General features: G+C 40.4%; 1 protein-coding gene across 7 annotated transcripts in view; it reads right to left on the reverse strand.

The window, feature by feature from the left end:
* lrguk (leucine-rich repeats and guanylate kinase domain containing) overlaps positions 1-26,606 on the reverse strand; it is a 161,519-nt gene that overhangs the window by 2,957 nt on the left and 131,956 nt on the right. For 3 of the 7 annotated variants that reach the window (XM_072562905.1, XM_072562906.1, XM_072562903.1), the window contains exons 14-18: positions 26,068-26,269; positions 23,531-23,650; positions 18,028-18,167; positions 11,054-11,142; positions 9,657-9,788 (exon numbers count right to left, since the gene is read on the reverse strand). In XM_072562905.1, coding sequence (XP_072419006.1) covers positions 9,657-9,788; positions 11,054-11,142; positions 18,028-18,167; positions 23,531-23,650; positions 26,068-26,269 — 683 coding nt within the window. Of the gene's footprint in view, positions 1-3,095; positions 3,579-9,656; positions 9,789-11,053; positions 11,143-18,027; positions 18,168-23,530; positions 23,651-26,067; positions 26,270-26,606 lie in introns of all 7 variants that reach the window. The other 4 variants (XR_011955321.1, XR_011955322.1, XM_072562907.1 and 1 more) reach the window with 2 other exon arrangements.

Consider the following 26,606-nt stretch of genomic DNA (forward strand, 5'->3'; position numbering starts at 1 on the left):
TTTGGAAACATTTTAGACCAATGATCCATGCTGAGTAAAAAGTCCTCAGCATCAATGATAGAAACCATAAGGGCCTTTGGAAGTGTCAGAGTCGACCATTGTCTCATTCCTTGGAAGTAAGTGCTTTTAAAAAAACATGTTAGTCAATAGCTTCAAAGGGTGATTTTCAACCTTGAAGGAACAAGTCAAATCCAAAGAATTACTCAGCGTTCCTGCTACCAGGAGATTTGCTGACATGGTATGGAGTAAATTGCCCTTCTGTTAAAGAACTCTCAAAAATGTCACTTCCATTGTTTTTGACCCATTGGAATACTGTGCAAGCAGTGAAGATGAAAACAACTACCCAAACCTAACTCCTACCAGCGAGTCAAAATCAGTATGGAGGAAGGCTTTAACCCAATCTGTCTTCAGATAATGACATGCTTGTTATGTTTCTTCAGCATGTTAGCTACCAAAGCTACCGAAATTGTGTGCTCTTCCTGTTATGACACATTAAATGAAGTTATGAATTAAGAGAAGAAGATGGTTATTTGGCTCTTTGGATCTGCTCCCCCCATCATTACGATAATGGTTGATATATTTCAAATCCAACATTCTCATCTACATGGTTTGATTTGCTTGACTAACAAAAATCTAAGTTTTGCTTCAAGATATTTAATGATCCTGCCTCAACCAACTGCTGAATAATTTTAAAATAGTGATGACCCTCTAAAGAGGAGATGGGACCTTCATGGTAACCTCAGCTGGTACAGGAATTGAATTCACACTGCAAGTTTTACACAGTGTTGCAAATCAGCTGCTCAGACAACTAAACTAACCCCAATTCTAACCAAACCATTCAGCTTTCTTTATAATTTGGTCAAGTCGCTGCTCATTCTTCTAAACACCAATGGAAACAAGCTCAGCTTGTCCAACCTTTCATCAACAGATACCTGCTCATTCCAGGTATCAATCTAGTAAATCTCCTTTGAACTGCCTCCAATGCATTTACATCCTTTCTTGAATAAAGAAACTAAAATTGAGCACAATATTCAAGATCAGAAATCACCAATCCCGTACAGAACTGTGGCATAATGCTTTTACTTGTGTTCAATTCCATTTTATAATGAAGGATAGCGTTCCATTAGCTTTCTTAATTACTTGCTAAATCTGCATACTAACTTTGTGACTCATGCACTAGAACACCTAGTAACTCCTTGAATCTCAGAAGTCTGCAGCCATTCTTCATTTAAGTCATACACTGCTTGTTGATTCTTCCTGCCAAAGCAAATAATTTCAGTCTCCCACATTATATTCCATCTACCAGATTCTTCCCACATATTTAGCTTACCTATATCTGTCTGCAATTTCATTACATCCTCTTCATGACATATGTTCCCACCTATTGTTGTGTTACCTGCAAATTTAGCTATGATGCCTTCAAGTTTGTCCATCAAAGACCCATTTTTGCATACTCTGTTTTCTGCCAATCTTCTATCCATGATTATGTTATTTCCTACAGTCAATGCTCATACTTTGTGTAATAACCTTTTATGTGGCACTTTGACATACTGTACCTGGAAGGCATTTTCCTAGCCATTTTCCTCTCATAGTCTAATCTCTTTCTTTCGAATAATTTTTTTGTCATACTATATGACCTACCACTCGTCTTTGCACATTTATATGTTTTTTGTTTAGGTTTGATGCTTTTCCTAACTTTTTTAGTTAAACCTGGATGATAGGTCCTCCCCTTACAACTTCTCTTTCTTTTTATATTTATTCTGAGCATTCTGAAATATGACCTTCAAATGTCTGTCACTGTTTCTCTATTGATCTATTCTCGACCTTAGTATTCTAGCTTACTTTAACAGGCTTAGCTGTCATGGAGAAAGTGAGGATTGCAGATGCTGGAGATCAGAGTTGAAAAGTATGGCGCTGGATAAGGTGGGGAATATCTGAAGAACAGGAGAATCAATGTTTTGGGCATAAGCCCTTCATCAGGAATGTCTGTCATCCCAATTTATTTAAGTTAAAATACCTATTCCACACCCACTTTTGTCCCTTTAAAGCTGGATACAAAATTCAATGACATTGTGGTCGCTGATAACAAGGCTGCTAATACCTATCTTTATTCTGTGGTCATCCTGTCACATTACACAAAACTAAGTCTAGTATAACACCTACTCTCTGGTTGGTTCTAGAATGTATAACTCTAAGAAGCCTTTTCAAAATAATTCTATAAATTCCTGATCTTTGTCAAACTGATTTTCCAATTTTTTAAAGTTAGATTAAAGTCACAAGATTATTGCTGTCCCTCCATCACAAGTGCCCCAAAATTACTATTTTTTTTGTATATTTCATCCTACATTCCTGTTGCAGAGAAGCTGTTTTGGCACTCAATTTCTTCTGCACAAGATTAAACACACTGAAACACACTTCTACTGATGATAAGCTACAATTAATATGTACCTTTAGATTTAGTTTCTTAAGCAGTTTGGATTTTTCTGACTGAAAGTCGGAGAAAACCAATACACAAGGTTGGTAATACCTTAGGAATATATGGTATTGAAAATTCTCACTGAAATATATTAACAATTTAAATTGCATATACAGCTGATGCAACTTATGCCCTTGACCTTTAGGCTGATTTCGACTGAGTGTGACATCAAGAAGGCCTAGCAAAACTGGAATCAATGGGTATCAGGGGAAAACCCTTCACTGATTGGAGACATACCGGGCACACAGGAGGATGGTTATAGTTTCTGGAGGTCAGTCATCTCAGCTCCAGGACATCTCTGCAGGAGTTCCTCAGGATACAGTCCTTAGCCCAACCAAATTTAAATGTTTTATCAATGGCTTTCTCTCGATCATAATGTCAGAAGTGATTATACTTGCCGATTGGTTGTACAATGGTCAGCACCATTCGCGACTCCTCAGATACTGAAGCAGTCAATGTTCAACTTTAACAAGATCTGGACAACATCCAGGCTTGGGCTGACAAGTGACAAAGCAACATTTGTACCACACAAAAGTGTGGTAATGACCATCTCCAATAAGAAACAATCCAACCAACCTCCTTGACTTCCAATAGTGTTACCATCACTGAAGTAACTCACCTCATGACTCCCCAAAGCCTGTCCATCATCTGCAAGGCAAAAAGTCAAGAATGTGATGGAAGACTTCTCACTTGGCTGGATGGGTGCAACTCCAATAACACTCAAGGGGCTTGACACCATCAAGGACAAAGTAGCCCATTTGATCAGCACCACATCCACTTCCCTCCTTACATCACCAATGTTCAGCAGCAGCTGTATGTACTATTTACAAGATGCACTCCAGAAATTCACCAACAATCTTCAAGTAGCACCTTCTATACCCTGGCCATTCTATCTAAAAGGACAAGGGGAACAGTTCTTCTCCAAGCCATGCACCAAACTGATGTAGAAATATATTGTCATTCTTTCACTGTCACTTGATCAAAATCTCGGAATTCCCTCTCTAAGAGTATTGTTGATCCTCCGATAGCATGTGGTCTGTAGCAGTTCTAGGAGACAGCTCATCGCCATCATCTCAAGGGATACTGGGGTGGGTAATAAATCCTGACCAAACAGCAGCATCCATGTCCCATGAGTGAATAAGAAAAAAAACAGATATCATCACATAAGTAAGATACAGAAATATATATTTGAAGAACAGATTAAAAGCAGTACTGATTATTCAACAGTGTAACTTCTGCGAGATTTCTGTCTTCATTCCTATTGTACCACACTCACCAATGAATATATATTTTGGAAATAGATGCTGAAAATTGAAATCTTAATCAATATTTCTTTAAGGATCATTAATATACTGAATAAAGACTAATTTTATTAATGTTTAAAACAGAGTTATACACAGGAGCTCAGCTGAATTGTCACTTTATCAGAGAACATGATGAAATTGCATACTTAAACTTACATGAGTAGTGTTTACAGGATGTTCCATTATTAAACAAAACACTATTTTGTTTTTGTGCAAGATCTTTGTTAAACCTTAGTTACAGGGTTGCTTTCAGTTTTGGCACTTCATATTGTCAGTAATATTGAGCTATCAAGCACACGGTGGATGAGAGTTTTGTCTTCTTCTTGAGTTCTCTGTCAGAAGGCAGTTCTGATCTTCAGTGTGACCAGCTCAAGCAATAAGCTTAAATTCCAAATTTGCCTTGGGCAGCATAGGGGATAACAAACCTCATGCTACTGGCGTCAATTAGTTCCAGCCAACTGAGCCATCTAGCTTTCAGTTTCTTTCCTGTGATCGACCGATGGACTATTAGGTACAACTGCACGTTAAATCCCATTGAACGGTCTATTTTAAATTGTTCTTTGCATGTGCTATATGTGAGGTCATTAGTCATGAAATAGCCTGTCAAACCACTCAGTTGTAACTAAGGTCTATAAAGTTTCATGAAGGAATTAAACCGGACAGACCACCCACCAATAAACAAGGCGTTGGAACAGAAAAGGCAGCCTGTTGATCATGCAAAGTCCTCCTTACTAACAACTGTGCTAAAATTGGGATATCTGTACCACAGAGTAGGCAAATGACAGCCTCATATTGTCAGGCACACAGAATCACACCTTGCAGGCAATGTCCCAGACAACACGATCAACATTCCAGCTTTTGCTCTGTGCTACCAACAGGACAAACACACCACAGGTGGTGTAGTAGTGGTGTACAGTTGGGAGGGGATTGCCCTGGAGTCCTCAACATTGTCTAAGGACCCTGTGAAATCATGGGATCAGGTCAAAAATAGGCAAGGAAATCTCCTGGTAATTACCACCATTCCTCTTTGATTCAGCTGATGAACACCACTTAGAGGGTGCACCAAGTTTGGCATGGGCACAGAATGTACTCTGCATGGGGGACTTCAATGTCTTCTTACGATACTCATTGTTCAAGGTCTGTGAATAACTGAGTAGCTCCATTACTGACTGAGCTAGTCGAGGCCTTAAGGACATAGCTGCCATACTGGGCCTGCAACAGGTGTGAGGGAACCAAGAAGAGTGAAAAATCTACTAGACTTCTTCCTCAACAATTTATCAGTTACACATGCCTCTGCCCATGACAATACCAATGTGAGCAACCACACAGAGCCCTTGGGTAGACAAAGTCCCACCTTCACACTGTAGATAGGCTCCATCATGTTGTGTGACACAAGCACCATTCTAAATGGACAGACTTTGAACAGATCTGGCAAAATTTGGAAATCCATATGGCTCTGCAGGCATAGAATTGTATTCAACCATAATTTTAAAACTCAAGGGTTGGTGCATATTCCCACTTTACCATTACTTTCAAGCCAGAGTAACGACCCTAGTTCAACACAGGAGGGCATTTCAGAAGCAACACCAGGCATATCTAAAAATAAAGTGTCAACTCAGTGAGGTGACAAAACAGGATTACTTCACACCATAACAATGGATCAGATCTAAGCTCTGTAGTCCTGTAACATCCAGTCATGAATGGTAGTGGACAATTAGGCAAATCTCTAGAGAAGAAATCTCCACAAATAGTGGGGGGCCTAGAACATCACTGTAGAAGATGATGCTAAATCACTTGCATGCCTCTTCTGTTAGCTATGCCAATTGGATCATCCACCTCAGCCTACTCTTAAAGTCACTAGCAACATCATAAATGCCAGCCTTCAGCTAATTTCATAAAGTTCCACATGGTATCAGGAAATATCTGAAGGCACTGGACACTGCAAAGGCTCTGGATCCTGACAACATTTTGAAAACTGAACTGAAGGTTTCTGCTCCAGCACTATGTCAAGTTGTTCCAGAAGACTGACAATACTGCATCTACCCAGCAATATGGAAAATTGTACATATATGTCCTGTCACCAAAAAACAACAGGCCGAATGCAATCTCGCCAAATAACATCCCAACAGTCTACCCTCAATTCAAATCAATTTAATGGAAGGTATTGGAGACAATTCTAATAAAGTGACACATACTCAACAATAACCTGTTCACTGATGTTCAGTCTGGATTCCACCAGTCCCACACAGCACCTAACCTCATTACAGCTATGATCCAAATGTGGAAAAAGAGTCTAACTCAAGAAGGGAAGGGAGGGTAATTGCTCTCAATGCCAAGGCAGCATTTGATCCACTGTGGTATTAAAGAGCCCTGGCAAAACTGGGGAGTGGCGGTGCGGGGGGGTGTGGAGCTCTACCTGGTTGGAGTCATAATTTTCATATAGGAAGATGATTGTGGTTGTTACAGGTCAATCATTTCAGCTGCAGAACATCACTGCTGGAATTCCTCAGGGTCGTGTCCAAGACCCATCTCCATCATCAGTTCAGAAGTAGGAGCTTTTGCTGATGATTGTACAATGTTCAAGACAATTTACTATTCATCAGATAAAGAAGCAAACCATGTTTAAATACAGGAAAACCTAGACAACATCCAGGCTCAGGTTAACAAGTAGCAAGCAACATATGAACCACACAAATGCCAGGTAATGGCAATCTCCAACAAGGCAGTAAATAACCATCATCTCTTCACATTCAACGGAACATTGCTGAATAGCCCACTACCAGCATCTTAGGCATTATTTTTGACCAGAAACTGACTGGACTAACCATGTAAATAATGTGGCCACAAAGACAGATCAAAGGCTAGGAATACTGCAGCACCTCCTGACTCCCTAAAGTCCATTCACCACCTACAAGGCAGGAAAGTGATAGAATATTCTTTATTTGCCTTGATAAGTACAGCTCCAATAATACTCAAGAAACGTGGCACTATCCAGTACAAGGCAGTCCACTTGACTGGTACCTAGTTTTAATGCCTTCTATATTCACTTCTTTCACAATCGATACACAGTGACAACAGACCACAGTGGGACCAGTGTGCACGATCTCCCAGATGCACGGCAACAACTAGCTAGGGCTCCTTAGATAGCACCTTCCAAATCCACAATCTCTACCATCTAGAAGGATAAACGCAGCAGATATTTGGGAACACCATCTCCTAGCCACATGTGATACTGTTCCTTCACTGTCACTGGGTCAAAGTCTTCTAACTCCTTACCTTACAGCCCTTTGAGTGTATCCAAACCACATGGACTGTGGCAATTCAGAAAGCAGTTCATCACTACCTTCTCAAGAGCAATTAGGGATGGTCCTAAATGTCAGCTGATCTAGACATAAGAATATCCTGCAAACGATTTTTTAAAATCGGTTACACAGATATGATTGTTGATTGTTCTTACACAAAAGGAGCAAAAGTTATTTTACAGCTATTTCTCCTGTAGCCATTTTGGGGCTCCACATGCGCTAGATGTAAAGACCAACTTTGGCCTCGCCATCTAGGCCATGTTCTCTAGAATTAATTAATTATATCTCTGCCTCAACATCTCTCTCTCTCTCTATGAAGAGTTTCCTGAAAGTCAATGTCTTTGACCAAGCTCTTTGACATCTGTCACAATGTGTCACTGAGTATCAAAATAATGTGATAACCATATCTCTAACCACTGTTTAGACCAGTCCTTTAAATACAACCTGTTGTTACTCTTGTGTATTGAACAAGTTGGGTTATGAAAGCTTCTACAAAAGAATAATCTGCCAAAGCCCATTATCAAGATTGCGGACAAAGAATTTGCACTTGTGGTAAAATAATACATTTGGAATTGAGCTTTATAATTAACTCCTTTACTGGAAACAAAAATCAAATTATTTTCATGAGAAGATAATGGAGAAAATATTCATCAGTTTTCTGAAATTGGGGATGCTAAATGTTACTCCATTCTTTGCATTCCCACAGAGAAGGATAGATAACAGTCAGAACAGAAGTGCTGAAAAGCAAAAATCTTTGCAGCTGATGTCTACGAGACATTAAAATACTTACATCTGGTGAATATTGAGCCAGTTTAAACAATAAATCTCTCAGCCCTAGCTTGTGCATCAAAACATCAGAAGTCGCTGCTTTCAAGAATATGCCATTATTGTGGTGTAGTGGTAATGTCACTAGTCTAGTAATCCAGTGACCAAAGTTAATGTTCATAGGATGTGGGTTCAAATCCCAAAATAGAAGTTGTTGAAATTGAAAATTGAGTAAAAATGTGGAATTAAAAGCCAATCTAATGATGATGTGATAATGATGATCATTAAAAAAAAGGTTCACTAATGTCCTTACTTTAGGGAAGAGAATATACCATCCTTACTTGGTCTGGTCTACATGTGACTCCACACACAACAGCGTAGCCTAACCAGTGATGCTCACAACCTGTGAAGGTATGTTATAAAATGTTAATCATATTTCCTAAATTTAGATTGCCTTCTAAAGGCAAAACCTACATTTGACACAGCAAAGGCAATTAATACTGTTAGGTTGTTCGATGTAAAGAAGGTTGAGTGAAATGAAAGGATAGTGTTCCCTTCAAATGAAATCCTATGCTGGGGGAAGGAATGATTTTCTAAAGATCAAGTTAAGTATGAGGAAATTAAAACTACTCAATTTCAAATGACTGCTTCCACACCTCTCCTGATGTCACCTTGAACAGACTGATAGGACATTGGCTTTCACTCCATTTTGCCTCTTGCAAATGATGTTGTGGGATAGTTGAACTTTGCTGCATGGAAGAAATCAAACTTGCATACTGTGCATCAGGGTGCTGCATGAGACAATGAGCCAGTGGTATGGAATTTATACAGGCTCTGTAATTTATGATATTTAACTAAATCCAACAAGAGTGTGAGTGCCAATGTTTGCATGTGCATATGTCACACATGCCCAAATATGCCCTCCTGCATGGCATAAATCTGGAAGAATATATAATCAATTTCCATTAAGTATGGATGAAACTAAAGTGCCTGCAATTGGCAAAACTTCAGAAGTCACATAATTGCTAGAGTGGGTGGTGAAACACTCATGGAGGAATGTTTCCTAAGATTGCAGTATTGTTGTAAGCTTTTAACTGCACTTAAATGTGCCTGACCTAGAACTGTGAGAGGTTCCTAAAATTTTGATCATTCCATTCATCGATATTAATATTAATATCTTTTACTTTGAAGAGCACAAAATTAGTGGAGAACAGGTGGTTCTCCTATAACGCCGGAGCTGCGTTCTAGCGAAACCTCACTTAATAGAAAATCGCTTAGTAGATAATGGGGCATGTGGGAAAAGTAGGGTTGGGGCAGACCTGCAAAGTATATCACTCATGATCGCTCAAAATGACCTAAACGTGTGACACAAAGTATAGCACAGCCTGATTGAAGGTTGTAATCATATATTATTGACAAAACAAAAGTAAATTTCACACAATACATTTAAAAAATGTAAGAAAGCTGCTCTCTATACAGTATCCCTCACTGAAAGCTGCTTTGTTGGTAGCTGATGTCAGCACTTGCACAGAATGGCACGAAGACCAGCACCGACATCGCACATGCACAGACACCAGAACGGTGTAGAGATTTTGGCGTGCACATCGCAGCGTGCACAGAATGAAGTGTGTGAACTGATCTCCGCTGAAATCACGCTATTGCCAATGGAGTTAAGCATTCTCAAAAATTCTTCAGCTACGTTATAGCCAAATAGCACTGCCGAAACATGCGTTGTACCAGAACTACCTGTACTGAAAAGCAATTTTTACTCTCAATAAAAAACTTGAAATGATATTGAAATAGGCATACCTCATCAAACGAGATAAACTGTCTGAGCTCTCTTCATAACCAGTTGAACTTAAAACAGGGACAAGGGATGTGAAGGATGTGATTTTTGATACAACACCGCTAGTGCTGCTTATGTTGGGGAAGTTTCGAACCCTACAGGAAGAGAATTCATTACTATTAGGTTCATTTCCTCCCTTTTGAAAAAGGTTAAAGATATTCATCACTCAGATCTCTTTCCTCTCCTTCATTCCCATCAAATCAGTAGAGATTCACGATTACTTTTAAATTAACAATATATTAGAATAATAATAATGCCTGTCGGTCAACTGGGAGTTTACTATTAATTGGTCTTAATTGGCTTGTCACATACTTTGGAGAAAATGAGGACTGCAGATGCTGAAGATCAGAGTCGAGAGTGTGGTGCTGGAAAAGTCCAGCAGATCAGGCAGCAACCGAGGAGCAGGAGAATTGACGTTTCGGGCATAAGCCCTTCATCAGGGATTCTCCTGCTCCTTGGATGTTGCCTGACCTGCTGTGCTTTTTCAGCACCACAGTCTTGACCCTTTTCACAAACTTATCAGTTACCCATCAGTTGCAGATGGGTAGGCCTTCTGGATTGGGAAAACAATCCAGGGTAGAATGGTGGTAACAAACTGAGCCCTGTGCAGTCTGGTACAGGGCAAATAAGATTAGAGAATGTGTCACTCAAAGACCGGTGTAGGAGAAGTTTATTCTGGTTTTAGGGACACTTGCACTAGAACTGAGGAAAGTGGGATAAGTAACTCACTTGTCCAACAGTTTGACTGCATTTTCTGAGGAGATGACTAGATATGTAGATGAGGACAGTGGAGTGGATGTGGCTTAGATAGAATTCAGTAAGGCTTTTGACAGGGTCTGGCATGAGAGACTGAACTAAAGATGGCACTGGCTAGAAAATTTCTTAAGTTTTAAAAGCAGTATAGTTCTGAGGAAGGGTCACTGGACCCAAAACGTTAACGTTGATTTTTCTTCACAGATGCTGCCAGACCTGCTGAGTTTTTTCAGTAACTTCTGGGTTTTTAAATCTGATTTACAGCATTTGCAGTTCTTTCAGTTTTTAAAAGAATTGTGGATGCTGGAAATCTGAAACAAAAATAGAAATTGTTGGAGAAACTCAGCAGGTCTGGCAGCATGTGAAGAGAAAGCAGAGTTAGCATTTCAGGTCCAGTGACCCTTATTCAGCATCATATCACTGGTGGCAGAGTTATTGCAATAGAATATAGACATATTAATTAGTAATAGTTCTAATTATGCCCGGTGAAACTAATACTTGTCTAAGACTCTCAGCTAGGAACATAACAAAGTCACATTGGAGAGCTAAAGTTTGGTCAACACACTGAACTGAATCTCATGATTCAGAGGAATTCAAGGCTAATCACCTTCTGAACAGGTAGTTGTATGGACCTGGAGCTTTTCCCTTCACAGCTTCCCGTGCCACCTTCTGGCGTTGTTCCAAAGAATATTGTTCCTAAATCACAAACAGAACAGTGTGAAATATATCCAAACAAAGCAAAAGAAACACTAGATCTTATAAACAACAGATTAAAACAGCATTTCTGGGGGATGCAAGATGGCGGCGAACTGAAAGGTCTGCCTTCCTGAGCTCTGCACCCCAACCCAGGCGTAGTGGTGTTTTTGTTCCCCCCCCTACAACTTAAATGTTTTTGGAAAAAAATTGCTGTTAAACACTTGTGGAACTGTTTAAATCTTGTTTAGGTAAGTGAGGATGACGAAGGCTCAACTAAGTCCCAATACACAGGACATTCGCCGAAGACATCAGGCACGCCCACAACGATGAATGCAACCACAGCTGCAGCTTCCTCTTCAATGCGATGGAATCACCGACCTAACAGACCATAGCTGTACAATTCGCGAAGCTCTGGGAGATGATCGCGGCATCGGTCAGGGAATGTCGTACTCGGCTGGAACCAATTTCGGCCATGCTGCATGAGCATGAGAAGGAGCTTGAAGGGCTCAGATAGAAGATGGAAGAGGTTGAGTGGCGGATTGCAACATCAGAGACCGTGTTCAAGTACTCGACGGAGTGGATCCAGGCCCTCGAGAAACAGGTCTGGGCCTTAACCAAACAGGTCGGTGACCTCAAAAATAGAGGTAGGAGAAAGAATATCCATGTTGTTGGGCTGCTGGAGGGAGTGGAAGGTGAGCAGTTAGCAAGTTTTTTTTTGAAGAGTGGCTTCTGCAATTTCTTGGTTGGAATGCTGAGGTGGGCCGGGTGATGATCGACAGAGTTCACTGGATTGCGGTATGCCGGTCCAGCATGGACCGGCGCCCCCACCCAGTCTTGTTGCATTTCCAGTGCTAAAGGAACAAGAGAGTTATGGAAGCTTCCAGAATTCTGGAGAAGGATCAACAGGCCGTGATGTAAAAGGGATCCAGGTATTCCCCTAAGACTCCCCAACAATAGGGGTAAGAAAAGATATTTTAGACATATTACCCTCACTCTACTGCATTGACTTCCATGCTTTGACAGTATTAATAATTATTGGATTATTGCAATATTCCTCAACTGTCCTCATTTTGTCTAAAATAACAAACTAATAAGAGGACACTTTGCCTGGGAAGCCTTAATATCTAACCATACTGCTGGGTCCCCACAGGCGCAGTCATAGAGACATACAGCACAGAGACAGACCCTTTGGTCCAACTCGTCCATGCCGACCGAATATCTTAACCTAGTCTAGTCCCACCTGCCAGTACTTGGCCCATATCCCTCCAAACCCTTCCTATTCATATACTCCTCCAGATGCCTTTTTAATGCTGCAATTGTACCAGCATCCACCACTTCCTCTGGCAGCTCATCCCATACTCGCATCACCCTTTGCATGAAAAAGTTGTCCCTTAGGTCTCTTTTATATCTTTCCCCTTTCACCCTAAACCTATGCCCTCTAGTTCTGGATTCTCCCACCCCAGGGAAAAGACTTTGTCTATTTATCCTATCCATGACCGTCATGATTTTATAAACCTCTATAAGGTCACCCCTCAGCCTCCGAGGCTCCAAGGAAAACACCCCTACTCTATTCAACCTCTCCCTATAGCTCAAATCCTGCAAGCCTGGCAACATCCTTGTAAATCCTTTCTTAACCCTTTCAAGTTTCACAACATCTTTCCGATAGGAAGGAGACCAGAATTGCACACAATATTCCAAAACTGGCCTAACCAATGTCCTGTACAGCCGCAACATGACCTCCTAACTCCTGTACTCAATACTCTGACCAATAAAGGAAAGCATACCAAACACCTTCTTCACTATCCTATCTACCTGCGACTCCACTTTTAAGGAGCTATGAACCTGCACTCCAAGGTCTCTTCATTCAGCAACATTCCCTAGGACCTTACCATTAAGTGTAAAAGTCCTGCTAAGATTTGCTTTCCCAAAATCCAGCACCTTGAATTTATCTAAATTATACTCCATCTGCCACTTCTCAGCCCATTGGCCCATCTGATAAAGAACCCATTGTAATCTAAGGTGACCTTCTTCTCTGTCCACTACACGTCCAATTTTGGGGTCATCAGCAAACCTACTAACTATACCTCTTATGCTCACATCCAAATCATTTATATAAACGATGAAAAGTAGTGGACCCAGCATCAATCCTTGTGGCACTCCACTAGTCACAGGCCTCTAATCTGAAAAACAACCTTCCATCACTACCCTCTATCTTCTACCTTCAAGCCAGTTCTTTATCCAAATGGCTAGTTCTCCCTGTATTCCATGAGATCTAACATTGCTAACCAGTCTCCCATGGGGAACCTTGTTGAACACCTTACTGAAGTCCATATAGATCACATCCACCATTCTGCCCTCATTAATCCTCTTTGTTATTTCTTCAAAAACTCACTCAAGTTTGTGAGACATGATTTCCCATGCATAGAGCCATGCGCTAGAAAAGAATTTCCCTCTGAGTCCCACTGACTCCAGTTTTGCTAGGACTTCTCAATGCCACACACATCCAAATACAGCCTTGATACCAAGGACAGTCACTTCCAGTACATCTCTGGAATACAACTCTTCTGTCCATCTTTGAATTAAGGCTATTATGAGGTCAGCAACTATGGTCTAGTGGAATCCAAACTGAGCGTCAGTGAACTGGTTACTGCTAAGCAAGTGCTGCTTGATTGCACTGTCAATGATGTTTTCCTTCACTTTGCTGATGATTGAGATGGACTGATGGGATGGTAATTAGTCAGTTGGATCTGTTTTTCGTTGGGCAAGTTTCCACATTGTTGGGTAGTTGCCAGTGTTGCAACTGTACTGGAATAGCTTTGCTCGGAACATCGCAAGCTCTGGAGCTTAAATCTTGAGGACATTGCCAAAATGCTATTAAGGCCCATTGCCTTTGCAGCATGCAATGCCTCCATCATGTTTCTCAATATCACTTGAAGTGAATAAAATTGACTGTGATGCTGAGGACATCTGGAGGAGGCTGGAAATGGATCATCTACTGGGCACTTCTGGCTGAAAAGTGTTGCAAATCCTTCAAACTTATCTTTTGCATTGATATGTTGAGATCCCATGTTATTGAGAATGGGGATATTTGTGGCATCTCCTCCTGCAGTGAGTTGTTCAATTGTCCATCATCACTCACAACTAGATGTGGCAGGACTATAGAGGTTCGATCTCATCCATCATTTGTGGAATTGCTTAGCTCTTTCTGTCACTTATTGCTTATGCTGTTTTGCATTCATGTTGTGCTGTTTTTGGGGCTTCACCAGGTTGAGACCCCAGTTTTAGGTACACTTGGTGCTGCTACTGGCATGCCTTGTTCATTGAACTACCATTGATCCTAGGCTTGAAGATAATGGTGAAGTGGTAGATAAACTGTGCGATGAGGTTGAAGATTGTGTTGGACTATGTTTCTACTGCTACTGATGTCCCAGAGCACATCATGGATACCCAGACTTGAGTTGTTAAATCTGTCTGAAGCCCATCCCATTTAGCATTGCCACACAGCATGACGAGGGGATTCTTAATGTGAAGACATACTTCATCTCCATAGGTGTGGACTTCACCTGATGAAGGAGCAGCATTCCAAAAGCTTATGATTTTGAAATAAACCTGTTGGACTATAATTTGTTATTGTGTGAATTCTGACTTCATTGCCACTGTGCAGTGTGTCTTATCAATACTTTCATGGGCAGGTGCATCTGCAATTCATGAGGAGAAGGTCAAATATGCTTTTTCCTCTTGTTGGTTCTCTTATCAACCGCTGCAGACCAAATTTCCACCACACTCTCAGGCAGTGTATTCCAAATCCTAAACAGTTTCTGCATGAAAATGATTCTCATTTTGTCTCCATTGCTTGTTTTCGCAATTATAACCATCTCCTCAAGTTCTTGAACTTCCACAAATGGGAAGTTGTTCCCTTCCACACTGTACAGAACCCTAATCATTTTAAATACCTCTAACAAATATCCACTTTCTCCTCTCCAAGGGAAGCAGTCCCAATCACAGTCCAATCTCTGTTCACACCTGATCTGTCTTGCTCTTTGCATCATTTTCATGAATCTCTCCTAAACTCTCTCCAATGCTTTCACATTTCCTATATTGTGCCCTGAATTGGACTCACAGTAAGACATGTTCAACAAAACTTTTGTGTACTCTATACCCTATTTACAAAGGCTGTGTATTTTATTAACTGCTTTCAGTGATTAAGGACACATTATTCAACCAGGCTCCTCTGGATCAGCCCCCAAGGTGTTATGCTTTGGAATTCTCTCCCTACACCTCTTTGCCTCTTTACTTCACTTTCTGGCTTTGATATGTTCCTTAAAACCGGCTTCTTTTACTGAGCTTTTGTCACTGACCTAACATCTCCTTCTGTGGCTTGGTGTCATATTTTGTTTATAAGATTGCTGTGAAATGCATTGGAATGTTCACTGTGTCAAAAATTCTATATAAATACAAGTTATTATTATTGAATGGACTGTATAAATTTGTTGTTTTTGGTATTATTACCATTGAACAGATGAAGCCAATGCAAGTGAGGTACAAAGGTAGGTAGGAAGAGGGCTTGGAAAGCTTACAAAAGATTTGATGGTGCTCCAAATCTATTATGTTGAATTAAAATCCATTGAATTTAAATCCTGATGTTAAAGTAAAATATAAATCAGGAGACCTAACTGTGAAAGATCACAGTTTGCAACGTGATTAGGAAGCTTAATAGCAACAGGATATTTACTAGTCACGTATCCATGCTATTTTACTATTTTAACTATGTTAATTAGATTTTAATGTGCTGTGGAGCATATTAACACCATCACAACCAAGTAAACAACAACAACTTATAAAATGCATTTAACACAAAAAGAAAAATGATTCAAGGTTCCTCACAGAATCAAAGCAAGAAAAAAATAGGGTGGATGGCCAAATACAATACATTCTCTGCCTGTTATGAACAACAAAGGACATGTGTTTGATACAATTCATCATTAATGGGACATGCAACAAACATGCCTGACAACACAGTGACATTGAAATTCAACTAAATTATCCATTTGTGTGGCAGGCAGAATTGGTTTCATTTTGATAGCAGCTTTGTGTTAATGGAGAATACTACTGCATAGCAGCAGCAGCAAGAACTAAATTTGTAATCTTTTGATTCTGTCTTTATGAGTGCAGAGGAAAAGTTTTAACACTATGGCTCTTTTTATAGCAACACTCAGGTTTTGCACCAACAAGTGACATTTGAATATGTATAAAAAATATTTTATTTCAAACTAAATATTAGGGCCTCAGCTTGTAATTTTATGACAGAACACAGGTCTGGTACAGAATGCAGAGGAAACTTTCCAATTAAATTGAATAAACAAAGGCCCTAAAATTCCAAATTCTATGATCCAACACTGACAGTTAGGTTGGAGTTGTGGCCACCAGACTGCTCACCCTATGACAAAAGTGTGAGACTCGCCATCAGTTGATGAGACACATGTGGGAGGTTCAGAAAATTACTAGAGAGCCATGGATTAAGCGGTTTAGAGTGCTCAGCTGCAGGAATTATATCCTGGACTGCTGTTAAACTGAGTCAGCATACAGGACAGTGCCAACATGACACCAATAGGACATAGGAAAACAAGACAGGACATGAGGGAAGTGACTGTTCAGTGAGCTATCAAGTTCTAGATATAATACATTATTTTTTATTGATTGTCATATATTGATTTTGCTTATGACTTTTATTGAAAACTTTAAAAATTTCACTGGAACAGGAAGGAATGTTTTCCTCAGGGGAATTCTGCTTGTCATGATAAATGATTTTTTGTGAATGATTGTAAATTTAAATTATATAGTGCGACCTGGTTATTACAGATGTTGCATAGTTATATACTGAAAGTGTCTCTGATGAGTCTGCCCTGAGGCACTCTCTTAACAGCTATTTGTGGCCCTACTGGGTCCTCTTCACCTTGGCTGCCCAGAATCTGCACCTGGTAAAAAGAAATCTACCCCAAGCTTGAATCCATTATTAGAATAGATCAACCAGATTTGGGATATTTTCATAAGAATTTAGTGGGTAGCTTAAATGAAAAAGGAATGCAGAAGATCCTGTTTAAGAGCAGATGTTCATGCCTTTCCCCATTGGGGTGTTTAGTGATGGCATGCTGACATTTAATCAGGTAGGTACATGCCAGGTGAGAACCCCATTAACTTACCATCTTTAGGGGTGGGAGGGGGATGGTGGTGGGGATTTTGGGAGAGGTGGGGGCAGAGCATTGAGAGCCATTCTGTACCCCACTGCTGAACATCTCCTGTTATCACTCATCTACACCTGAGTGTCTGCAGTCCTAATCCTTGATCCTCCTTGGTTGTGCTGCCAAATAATGAAGGGTTGCTGGTCTCCAGTAACACTTGGTAGGAAGGATATCCACTTCTTGGGGTCCTTGATCCCAGGGAATATTTGCTGCTGCCCAGTTAAGTGCTTAACTGATAAATAATTTGGTGGGACTTCCCATAAAAAGGGGAATGCAGGACTCTCACTGGCTGTCTAGTTAGCAAGCAAAATGTTTTTTGCCTCTACTAAATAATGCCCTCAAGTTTCAAATTCCATCTCACCACTGAGTTCATATTCTATCAAAGTATTGAGAAGTTGAATAGAAATATCACTTGTTGTTGTTTAAAATACACCATAAAATGCATAGCTGTTCTCTCAAAATGTGTGTGTATGATAGATACAAACCAAACACTTCAGAATACCAGGTTGGTTTTAAAAGCATCGGAAATGGTCAGAGTCATGATGAACAAAACTAAATCAATTCACACCTTGACTAAAATTGGTTAGCCTGTCTGCTGTAAAGGAAATTATGGATGCACTTTGTAAAATACCTAATTTGCTCCTACCAAGACTGTTTTTTCTGCTGATAGTCTAGCCTGTATTCTGGAAGAGTAGTTCCTTGTAGAGGAATCCATTAATCCACTGGATGGTGAAATTTTCCTCCTGCTTGACTGGTTAACGTCACTTGGTATGTTCTTTGACAAATCTATTCAAACATCAAATATTAGATTTTAAAATCAATCATCTACTCCAAGAAAAAATGGCATCTGTTTGACAACTGTAATTGGAGAAAGTCACTGATTGTCCTTAACTGGATACTGGAAAGCAATTAAATGGTCTGCTGGTCATGGAATTGAGTGTGGTGATGAACAGGCAGAGTTGGTTTTTATCAGCTTGTATACATAAATTGATGCAATCTCTATGAAGATTGTCACTAAGATTAATATGCTGACAGTGTATGTTTGTGTATGGGTATGGTATTAAAGTAAAAACTCAGAGATTATGGGTTTGAATTCTAGCAGCTGTAAAGGGTAAAAATAAACAAGATTGCTTTGGGGCCGTACAGAAGAAAATTAAAATGGTCATGAAGGTTGCTGGATTTCAAGGTGAAGGTTACAGGAAAATGTCTAACATTACAAAATGACCAGCTCGAGCAAGATTTGACCCTAATAATAGTATCAATGACCCTGGAGCGCTGGATTACAAATCCAGCCCAGTCTTTCAAAATTAGAATTTCTACTGTGTGAAAACAGGCCCTTCAGCTCAACAAGTCCACACCGATCCTCCGAAGAGTATCCCACCCAGACCCATTCCCGTATATTTACCCCTGACTCATGCACCTAATCTATACATCCTTGAACACTGTAGGCAATTTAGCACGTCCAATTCACCTCACTTGCACAACTTTGGATTGAGAGAGGAAACCCATGCAGACACAGGGAGAATGTGCAAACTCCACACAGACAGTTGCCTGAGGCTGAAATTGAACCCAGGTCCGTGGTGCTATGAGGCAACAGTGCTAATCATTGTGTGACCATGCCGCCCCATACACTTGGTTCCTTCCTGGCAGGGAATTGAACCTTGTTCCCCGTGTGATAGGCGGGGATATTAACTACTATTTATGAAGTGAAATGATAATTTAATGTTATGTTATTGCACTAGCAATCTAGAGGCCAAGGCTAACATCCTGGGACATGAAATTAAATACCACCACAGCAGCAGATGGAATCTGAATTTAGATTTAATTAATACAAATCTGGAATTGACAAAGCAAATCTCAGTAATGGTGCCAAGAAACCATCAGTTGATGGGTAAACCTATCTGGCTCACTAATGGTAAGTAATTTGCCATCCTATCCAGTCAACCCTACGTTTGACTCTAGATCTGTAACAATGTGATTGACTTTTAACTGCCCTATGGTTGAGATCTTTCAAGAGTCACTGGAGTCAGGAAAGGTCCCGGACGATTGGAAGATGGCTGTAGTAACCCCCTTGTTCAAGAAAGGATCAAGGCAAAAGATGGAAAATTATAGGCCAATCAGCTTAACCTCAGTTGTTGGTAAAATTCTAGAATCCATCATTAAGGATGAGGTTTCTAAATTCTTGGAAGAGCAGAGTCTGATTAGAACAAGTCAACATGGATTTAGTAAAGGGAGGTCATGCCTGACAAACCTGTTGGAATTTTTTGAAGAGGTAACAAGTAGGTTAGACCAGGGGAACCCAGTGGATGTGGTCTATCTGGACTTTCAAAAGGCCTTTGATAAGGTGCCACACGGGAGACTGCTGAGCAAGGTGAGGGCCCATGGTGTTCGAGGTGAGCTGCTGGGATGGATTGAGGATTGGCTATCTAACAGAAGGCAGAGAGTTGGGATAAAAGGTTCTTTTTCAGAATGGCAGCCGGTGACGAGCGGTGTCCCGCAGGGTTCGGTGCTGGGGCCACAGCTGTTTGCATTATATATTAATGATTTGGATGAGGGAACCGGGGGCATTCTAGCGAAGTTTGCCGATGATACAAAGTTAGGTAGACAGGCAGGTAGTACTGAGGAAGTGGGGAGGCTACAGAAGGATCTAGACAGGTTGGGAGAGTGGTCCAGGAAATGGCTGATGGAATTTAACGTGAGCAAGTGCGAGGTCTTGCACTTTGGCAAAAAGAATATAGGAATGGACTACTTTCTAAATGGTGAGAAACTTAATAAAGCCAAAGCACAAAGGGATCTGGGAGTGCTAGTCGAGGATTCTCTAAAGGTAAACATGCAGGTTGAGTCTGTGATTAAGAAAGCGAATGCAATGTTGTCTCTTATCTCAAGAGGGTTGGAATATAAAAGCAGAGATGTACTACTAAGACTTTATAAAGCTCTGGTTAGGCCCCATTTGGAGTACTGTGTCCAGTTTTGGTCCCCACACCTCAGGAAGGACATACTGGCACTGGAACGTGTCCAGCGGAGATTCACACGGATGATCCCTGGAATGACAGGTCTAGCATATGAGGAACGGCTGAGGATACTGGGATTGTATTCGTTGGAGTTTAGAAGATTAAGGGGAGATCTAATAGAGACGTACAAAATAATACATGGCTTTGAAAAGGTGGATGCTAGAAAATTGTTTCTGTTAGGCGAGGAGACTAGGACCCGTGGACACAGCCTTAGAATTAGAGGGGGTCATTTCAGAACGGAAATGCGGAGACATTTCTTCAGCCAGAGAGTGGTGGGCCTGTGGAATTCATTGCCACGGAGTGCAGTGGAAGCCGGGACGCTAAATGTCTTCAAGGCCGAGATTGATAGGTTCTTGTTGTCTAGAGGAATTAAGGGCTACGGGGAGAATGCTGGCAAGTGGAGCTGAAATGCGCATCAGCCATGATTGAATGGCGGAGTGGACTCGATGGGCCGAATGGCCTTACTTCCACTCCTATGTCTTATGGTCTTATGGTCTTATGGAAGCTGCTCAGTCCAAGGAACAAGCCAGCAAACCCACATCTTAAAGAAATTTTGAAAAAGTAACTTTGGCCTGAAATCAAACAGTATTATAAGTACAACTTACTTTCTATTAGACAGAATCCCTACATTGTGCAGTGGGCGGCACGGTGGCACAGTGGTTAGCACTGCTGCCTCACAGCGCCAGAGACCCGGGTTCAATTCCCGCCTCAGGCGACTCTCTGTGTGGAGTTTGCACATTCTCCCCGTGTCTGCATGGGTTTCCTCCGGGTGCTCCGGTTTCCTCCCACACTCCAAAGATGTGCAGGTCAGGTGAATTGGCCATGCTAAATTGCCTGTAGTGTTAGGTAAGGGGTAGATGTAGGGGTATGGGTGGGTTGCGCTTCGGCGGGGCGGTGTGGGCTTGTTGGGCCGGAGGGCCTGTTTCCACACTGTAAGTAATCTAATCTAATTGTGGAAAGAGGCCATTTGGCACATCAATTCTGCGACAACCCTTTGGACAGCATCACATCCAGATCCCCATAACCCCACATTTACCATGGCTAACCCAAGGGGAGAATGTACAAACTCCACAGACAGCCAACCAGAGCTGGAATTGAACCCAGGTCCCTGGAGCTGTGAGGCAGCACTGCTGACCAATGTACCACCATCTCAGCCTGAGACACTGATCGACTTGGCTGAACATTTCCAGAGTTTTGTAAATGTATTTCAGTTTCCAATCTTGCTTTTCTATTTATCTTTGTTATTACCAATTAATATCTTCTTTCCCTCCCTACAAACTTCTATAAAGACAGAAGAACAAAATGATTAAATGAAATCATTGAAAAGAAATCAATTATCCTACTAGAGAGTGATGTTGATGAAAGAAAAATACCAGCATGACAAGCTGATGCTGTAACAAGTAGGATCTTTGAACAATTTTGGTACAACAAACAAGGGCAGCCCTTACAGAATTAATGATAGGGCTTGGGTAGTGTTGTAGAACAGAGGGACTAGGGGTTCAGGTACACAATTCTTTGAAGTTTGCGTCACGTGTAGCCAACATTTAGTGCATGGGTCTTGCAAAGCTGATGTGAAATTGCTAAAGATAGTGTCAGTCCAATTTAGGTGGCTAAAAAAGCATTTGGCACGCTTACCTTCATTGCTCAGTCCTTTGTGTGTAGGAGTTGGGAAATCATGTTGAAGTTGCACAGGACATTGATGAGGCCTCTCTTCTGGAATATTGTGTCCAGTTCTGATTATCCATTATGGGAAAAATATTATTAAGCTGGAGTGCATTTGGGAGAGGTTTACCAGGATGTTGCCGGGTATGGAAGGATTGAGTTGTAAAGAAAGGCTGGATAGGCTGGGACATTTTTCACTGGAGCGTAGGAGGTTCAGAGGTGATCTTATAAAAGTTTGCAAAATAATGAGGAGGAAAGATAGAGTTAATGGTAGTTGGCCTTTCCCTAAAATGGTGGATTTCAGGACTGGGAGAGATTCAGTAAAGAGATTAGGGGCAAATTGTTTACACAGAGGGTAGTTTGTGCATTGAATAAACTTCCTGAGGAAGTGATGGATGTGGGTACAATGACAACGTTTAAAAGACATTTAGATAAGTACATGAATCAGAAAGGTTTGAACGATGTGGGCCGGGAGCAGGCAGGTGGAACTAGCTTAGTTTGGGATTATGTTTTGCATGGGCTGGTTGGATCAAAGGGTCTGTTTCTGTGCTGCATGACCCTATAACAGCTGGGTAAGTAGTTGTGTTTGAGACCTAAGGCCCCTGAGAGATGTAGGAGTAGATTCAAGCAAATACTGATTGGAATGTGATGATTTCTATGCTATTGGAGCAAAGAACAATGCATAGGCTAAAGTTGAATAGCAGAGGTTAAGGATATTTTAATGTTGTAAAGATTTGTTTAATTATCTTTGTGAGTTGAGGAGAAAGAACTACAAAACTAGCTTTCCTTCATGAGATCAGAATACTTACATACAATGGCTATATTATGGCAAAAAATGCTTGTATATTATTGCATGACAGGCAGCCTGCATTGATTTGTACAAACTGGAATACTTAGTGCTATAAATTGGACTGACACTATCTTTAGCAATTTCACATCAGCTTTGCAAGACCCATGCACTAAATGTTAGGAACATCTATTGGAGGAAGCATAATTGAGTTCCACCCTCAGATGATTGTGAAGTTTACAAACTCTCCCTATGTCTGTGTGGGTTTCCTCTGGGTGCTCCAATTTCCACTCACACTCAAAAGATGTGCAGGTCAGGTGGATTGGCATGCTAAATTGTCCATTGCATCCAGGGATATGTAGGTTAAGTGGATTAGCTGTAGTAAATACAGGGTTCCAGGCATAGAGTAGGTAGAGAGGGTCTGGGTAGGATGCTTTTCAAGGGTAGGTGTGGACTTGATGGGCCAAATGGGCTGCTTCCACATTGTAGGGATTCATAGAATCCTTATAATGTGGAAACAGGCCCTTTGGCCCAATAAGTCCACACTGGCCCTCCAAAAAGTAACCCACCCAGACCCAATGTTGCATTTCTGTCATTGAAAATTGCAACTACAGAAATGCAACATAAGCAATTCGTTACTGCAAAACCCACCTATCTATCAGCATTCTGAAATTCCAGCACACACTCACCAGGTGCCTGCCATTTGTCCCCATGCATAGCTTTGTCTTTGTCATCGCTTTTTTGATCATTGAGATTCAGGTACTCACGAAGCAGCTGGCTCAGCTGCAAGTACGCCTGCATAAGGTCATCTGCACATAAAAGAAGTAGAAAAAGAGGTGTAAACACAGTTACTTTAACTCTTTGAGGGGTCTAGCAGAATTTAAAGCAATGAAATTTGACATAGGTGATTGTGTTCAGCTGTTTACCAAGTTATATTCCTCACAGTTATGTGTCTATTTTTATTTCCTCTTTAGAAGTTACATGCTATTGTTTGAAACAAATAATGTGTATATTTTAATAACTATGCCAAAGATAGTTTGAACTGACAACATTGAGCTACATTGAGGAACTGAAGAGCTTTAAAAAAAATGAATGCAGTATTATCATCTAGTAGGGTCTGGCAGTGATGCCTGAGGTCAAATGGAACAAGGGAAAGGTGATGCTTATATGTTTATGGAAGTGAGAACTTGATTGAGTATATATTCATGAGAAACAAGTAATCAGTATTATTGGAGTCGATGGCTTATGAATAAAACTATAATAAGAAAAACAAATGCTTGTACTTTGTATAACCCAAAATCCCTGGTTTTAGTAGCACAAGAATGAGGAAAACCATTGTTGTGGAAAACATGATATATTTATGAAAAGGCAATATACCAGCATTATAAGTCATAATTAGAATATAAGAACATAATAAGTAAGAGCAAGAATAGGCAATTTCACCCCCTTGAGCCTGATCCAGTATTCAGCAGGATCTCATCTAAACTTCAACTCCACTTTCCTGCCTGTTCTCCCTAAATCCTTAGACCTATTGCTAATTAAAAATCTCTCTATTTCCTTCTTAAATTTGCTTAACATCTCAACATCCACTGTTTTCTAGGGTATAGAATTCCACAGATTCATGACCCTAACAGTTATTGGCTAAATAAGTCATGAAACCAGTTCAATATAAGGAATAACTGGATGTAGGTTTTCTCGCTGAACTTGAAAGTTCATTTTCATACATTTCATCACCATACTAGGTAACATCTTCAGTGAGTCCTTGAACAAAGCACTGCTGCTGTTTCCTGTTTTCTATTTATACGTTTGGGTTTCCTTGGGTTGGTGATGTTATTTACTGTGATGATGCCATTTCCTATGGTGATGTCATTTCCTGTTTTTTTCTCAGGGGGTCCAAGTCAATGTGTTTGTTGATAGAGTTCCGGTTGGAATGCCATGCTTCTAGGAATTCTCATGTGTGTCTCTGTTTGGCTTGTCCTAGGATGGATGTGTTGTCCCAGTTAAAGTGGTGTCCTTCCTTATCTCTATATAAGGATACCAATGAGAGAGGGTCATGTCTTCTTGTGTTGTTTTACATACAGATAAGGAAGGACACCACTTTGACTGGGCCAACACATCCATCCTAAGACAAGCCAAACAGAGACACGCACGAGAAAGACCTTTACAGACTCCCAGCTGCATCACAGCTATATCATTATAAGAATATTCATCATCAAAATCTGTCTGTTGCTATAACTTGCATTCATTTTCACCTGCAGGTGGATATTTAACAAACATCCAAAGTTAGAAGACCGAATTGTATGAACATGGTCCTCATATCAATTATTACATACACCATAAGGGAAGAAATTCTATAGTCTTGATTGAAGCTTTCTCATTTTGTACATATGTCTTCTCCAGAGATGAGAGGGCAAGGTGAGGAATATCTAACTCAGCTTCCTATTTCCCAAGGAGACAATCATCCCAGGCAATAGTTATAGGTAGAGTCTTGGTATAGGGGTATTCACCCTATCATTCAGTAAATAATTAACAGATAGGATCTATAATTAAAAAATATAATGTGCATTTTTTTTAAAATTTAAAATTTAACTCAGTAATGCCTCCATAATGTAAAATTTATAATTTAATACTGTTGTGAAAATGTGCAGATCTGCAACCTAGTTTTGGTTGGTTATCAATTGAGGCCTGGGGAAAAAAGAAATTCTGTCGGTGAAATGGAGACCCTGCTGGGGAATAGATGGGAAACAACTAAATAGAATAAATTTTATCTTGAGAAAATGAAAAGTAAAGGATTTCATTAAACTACATATTTACTCTGAGACTGCTTGTGTTTCTGTGATGACTGATAAATGCTAAAGTAATAGAAGTGAGACAAACCCAACAGATAAAGTGGCAATCAGGAGTTTGAAAGAACTAAAATAAAAATAGAAATTGCTGGTGAACTCAGCTGATCTGGCAGCAATTGTGGGGAGAAAGTACAGAAATGTTTCGAGTCCCAATAACTCTTCATCAGACTCTGAAGAGTCAGTCAACTCAAAACGTTAACTCTGATTTCACCACACAGAAGTTGCCAGACATGCTAAGTTTCATCAGCAATTTCTGCTTTTGTTTCCGATCTCCAGTATCCCATAGTTCTTTGTTTTAATTTGAAAGAACCACTTTGGTGCAAATACTGTTCATGAATGAATCTTTCCAATAATCAGGTAACAAAGATCAAGTCCCTTACCGCTATTAATAACAGCATCAAAGTATCCTGGGTGATCCTGATTCATGCTGATATATGTATCAACTCTGGATACAGCAAAATCAATTTGCGATTGGTCATACAGCCCTCTTAATAGTAATCTTTTCCTGTGCTTTTCTTTTCTCATTGGGATCAGCAAAATGTATCGAGGCTCAAAGTATGTCTTCTTCAAGCTCTGTACTCCCTATTCAATGATGAAATTAGAAACAAATTACAACAATGTTATTTTCCTATTCTAGTCATTACTCAGATTTCCTGTTGATGCATTTTTCACAAGAAATGTGGAAGGGAAACTAAATTAAGACAGCTATGTATAGTGGCTCATAACACCTTTATGAAACTGGCAGATTGATGTGGAACAAGTTTTGGAACACTGCTCATGCTTCCACCAGAGCCAAAGTGGAATACACCAACGGCCTCCTTAATATGAGGTTTCAATGCTTCTGGCGAAGTCTGTGATACAGCCCAAAAAAGGTGTGATGCATCGTTGTGGCATGCAGTACCCTTCACACCTGGGAATG

The sequence above is a fragment of the Chiloscyllium punctatum genome, chromosome 44 (genome assembly GCF_047496795.1).
Source record: "Chiloscyllium punctatum isolate Juve2018m chromosome 44, sChiPun1.3, whole genome shotgun sequence".
Taxonomy (NCBI): Eukaryota; Metazoa; Chordata; class Chondrichthyes; order Orectolobiformes; family Hemiscylliidae; genus Chiloscyllium; species Chiloscyllium punctatum.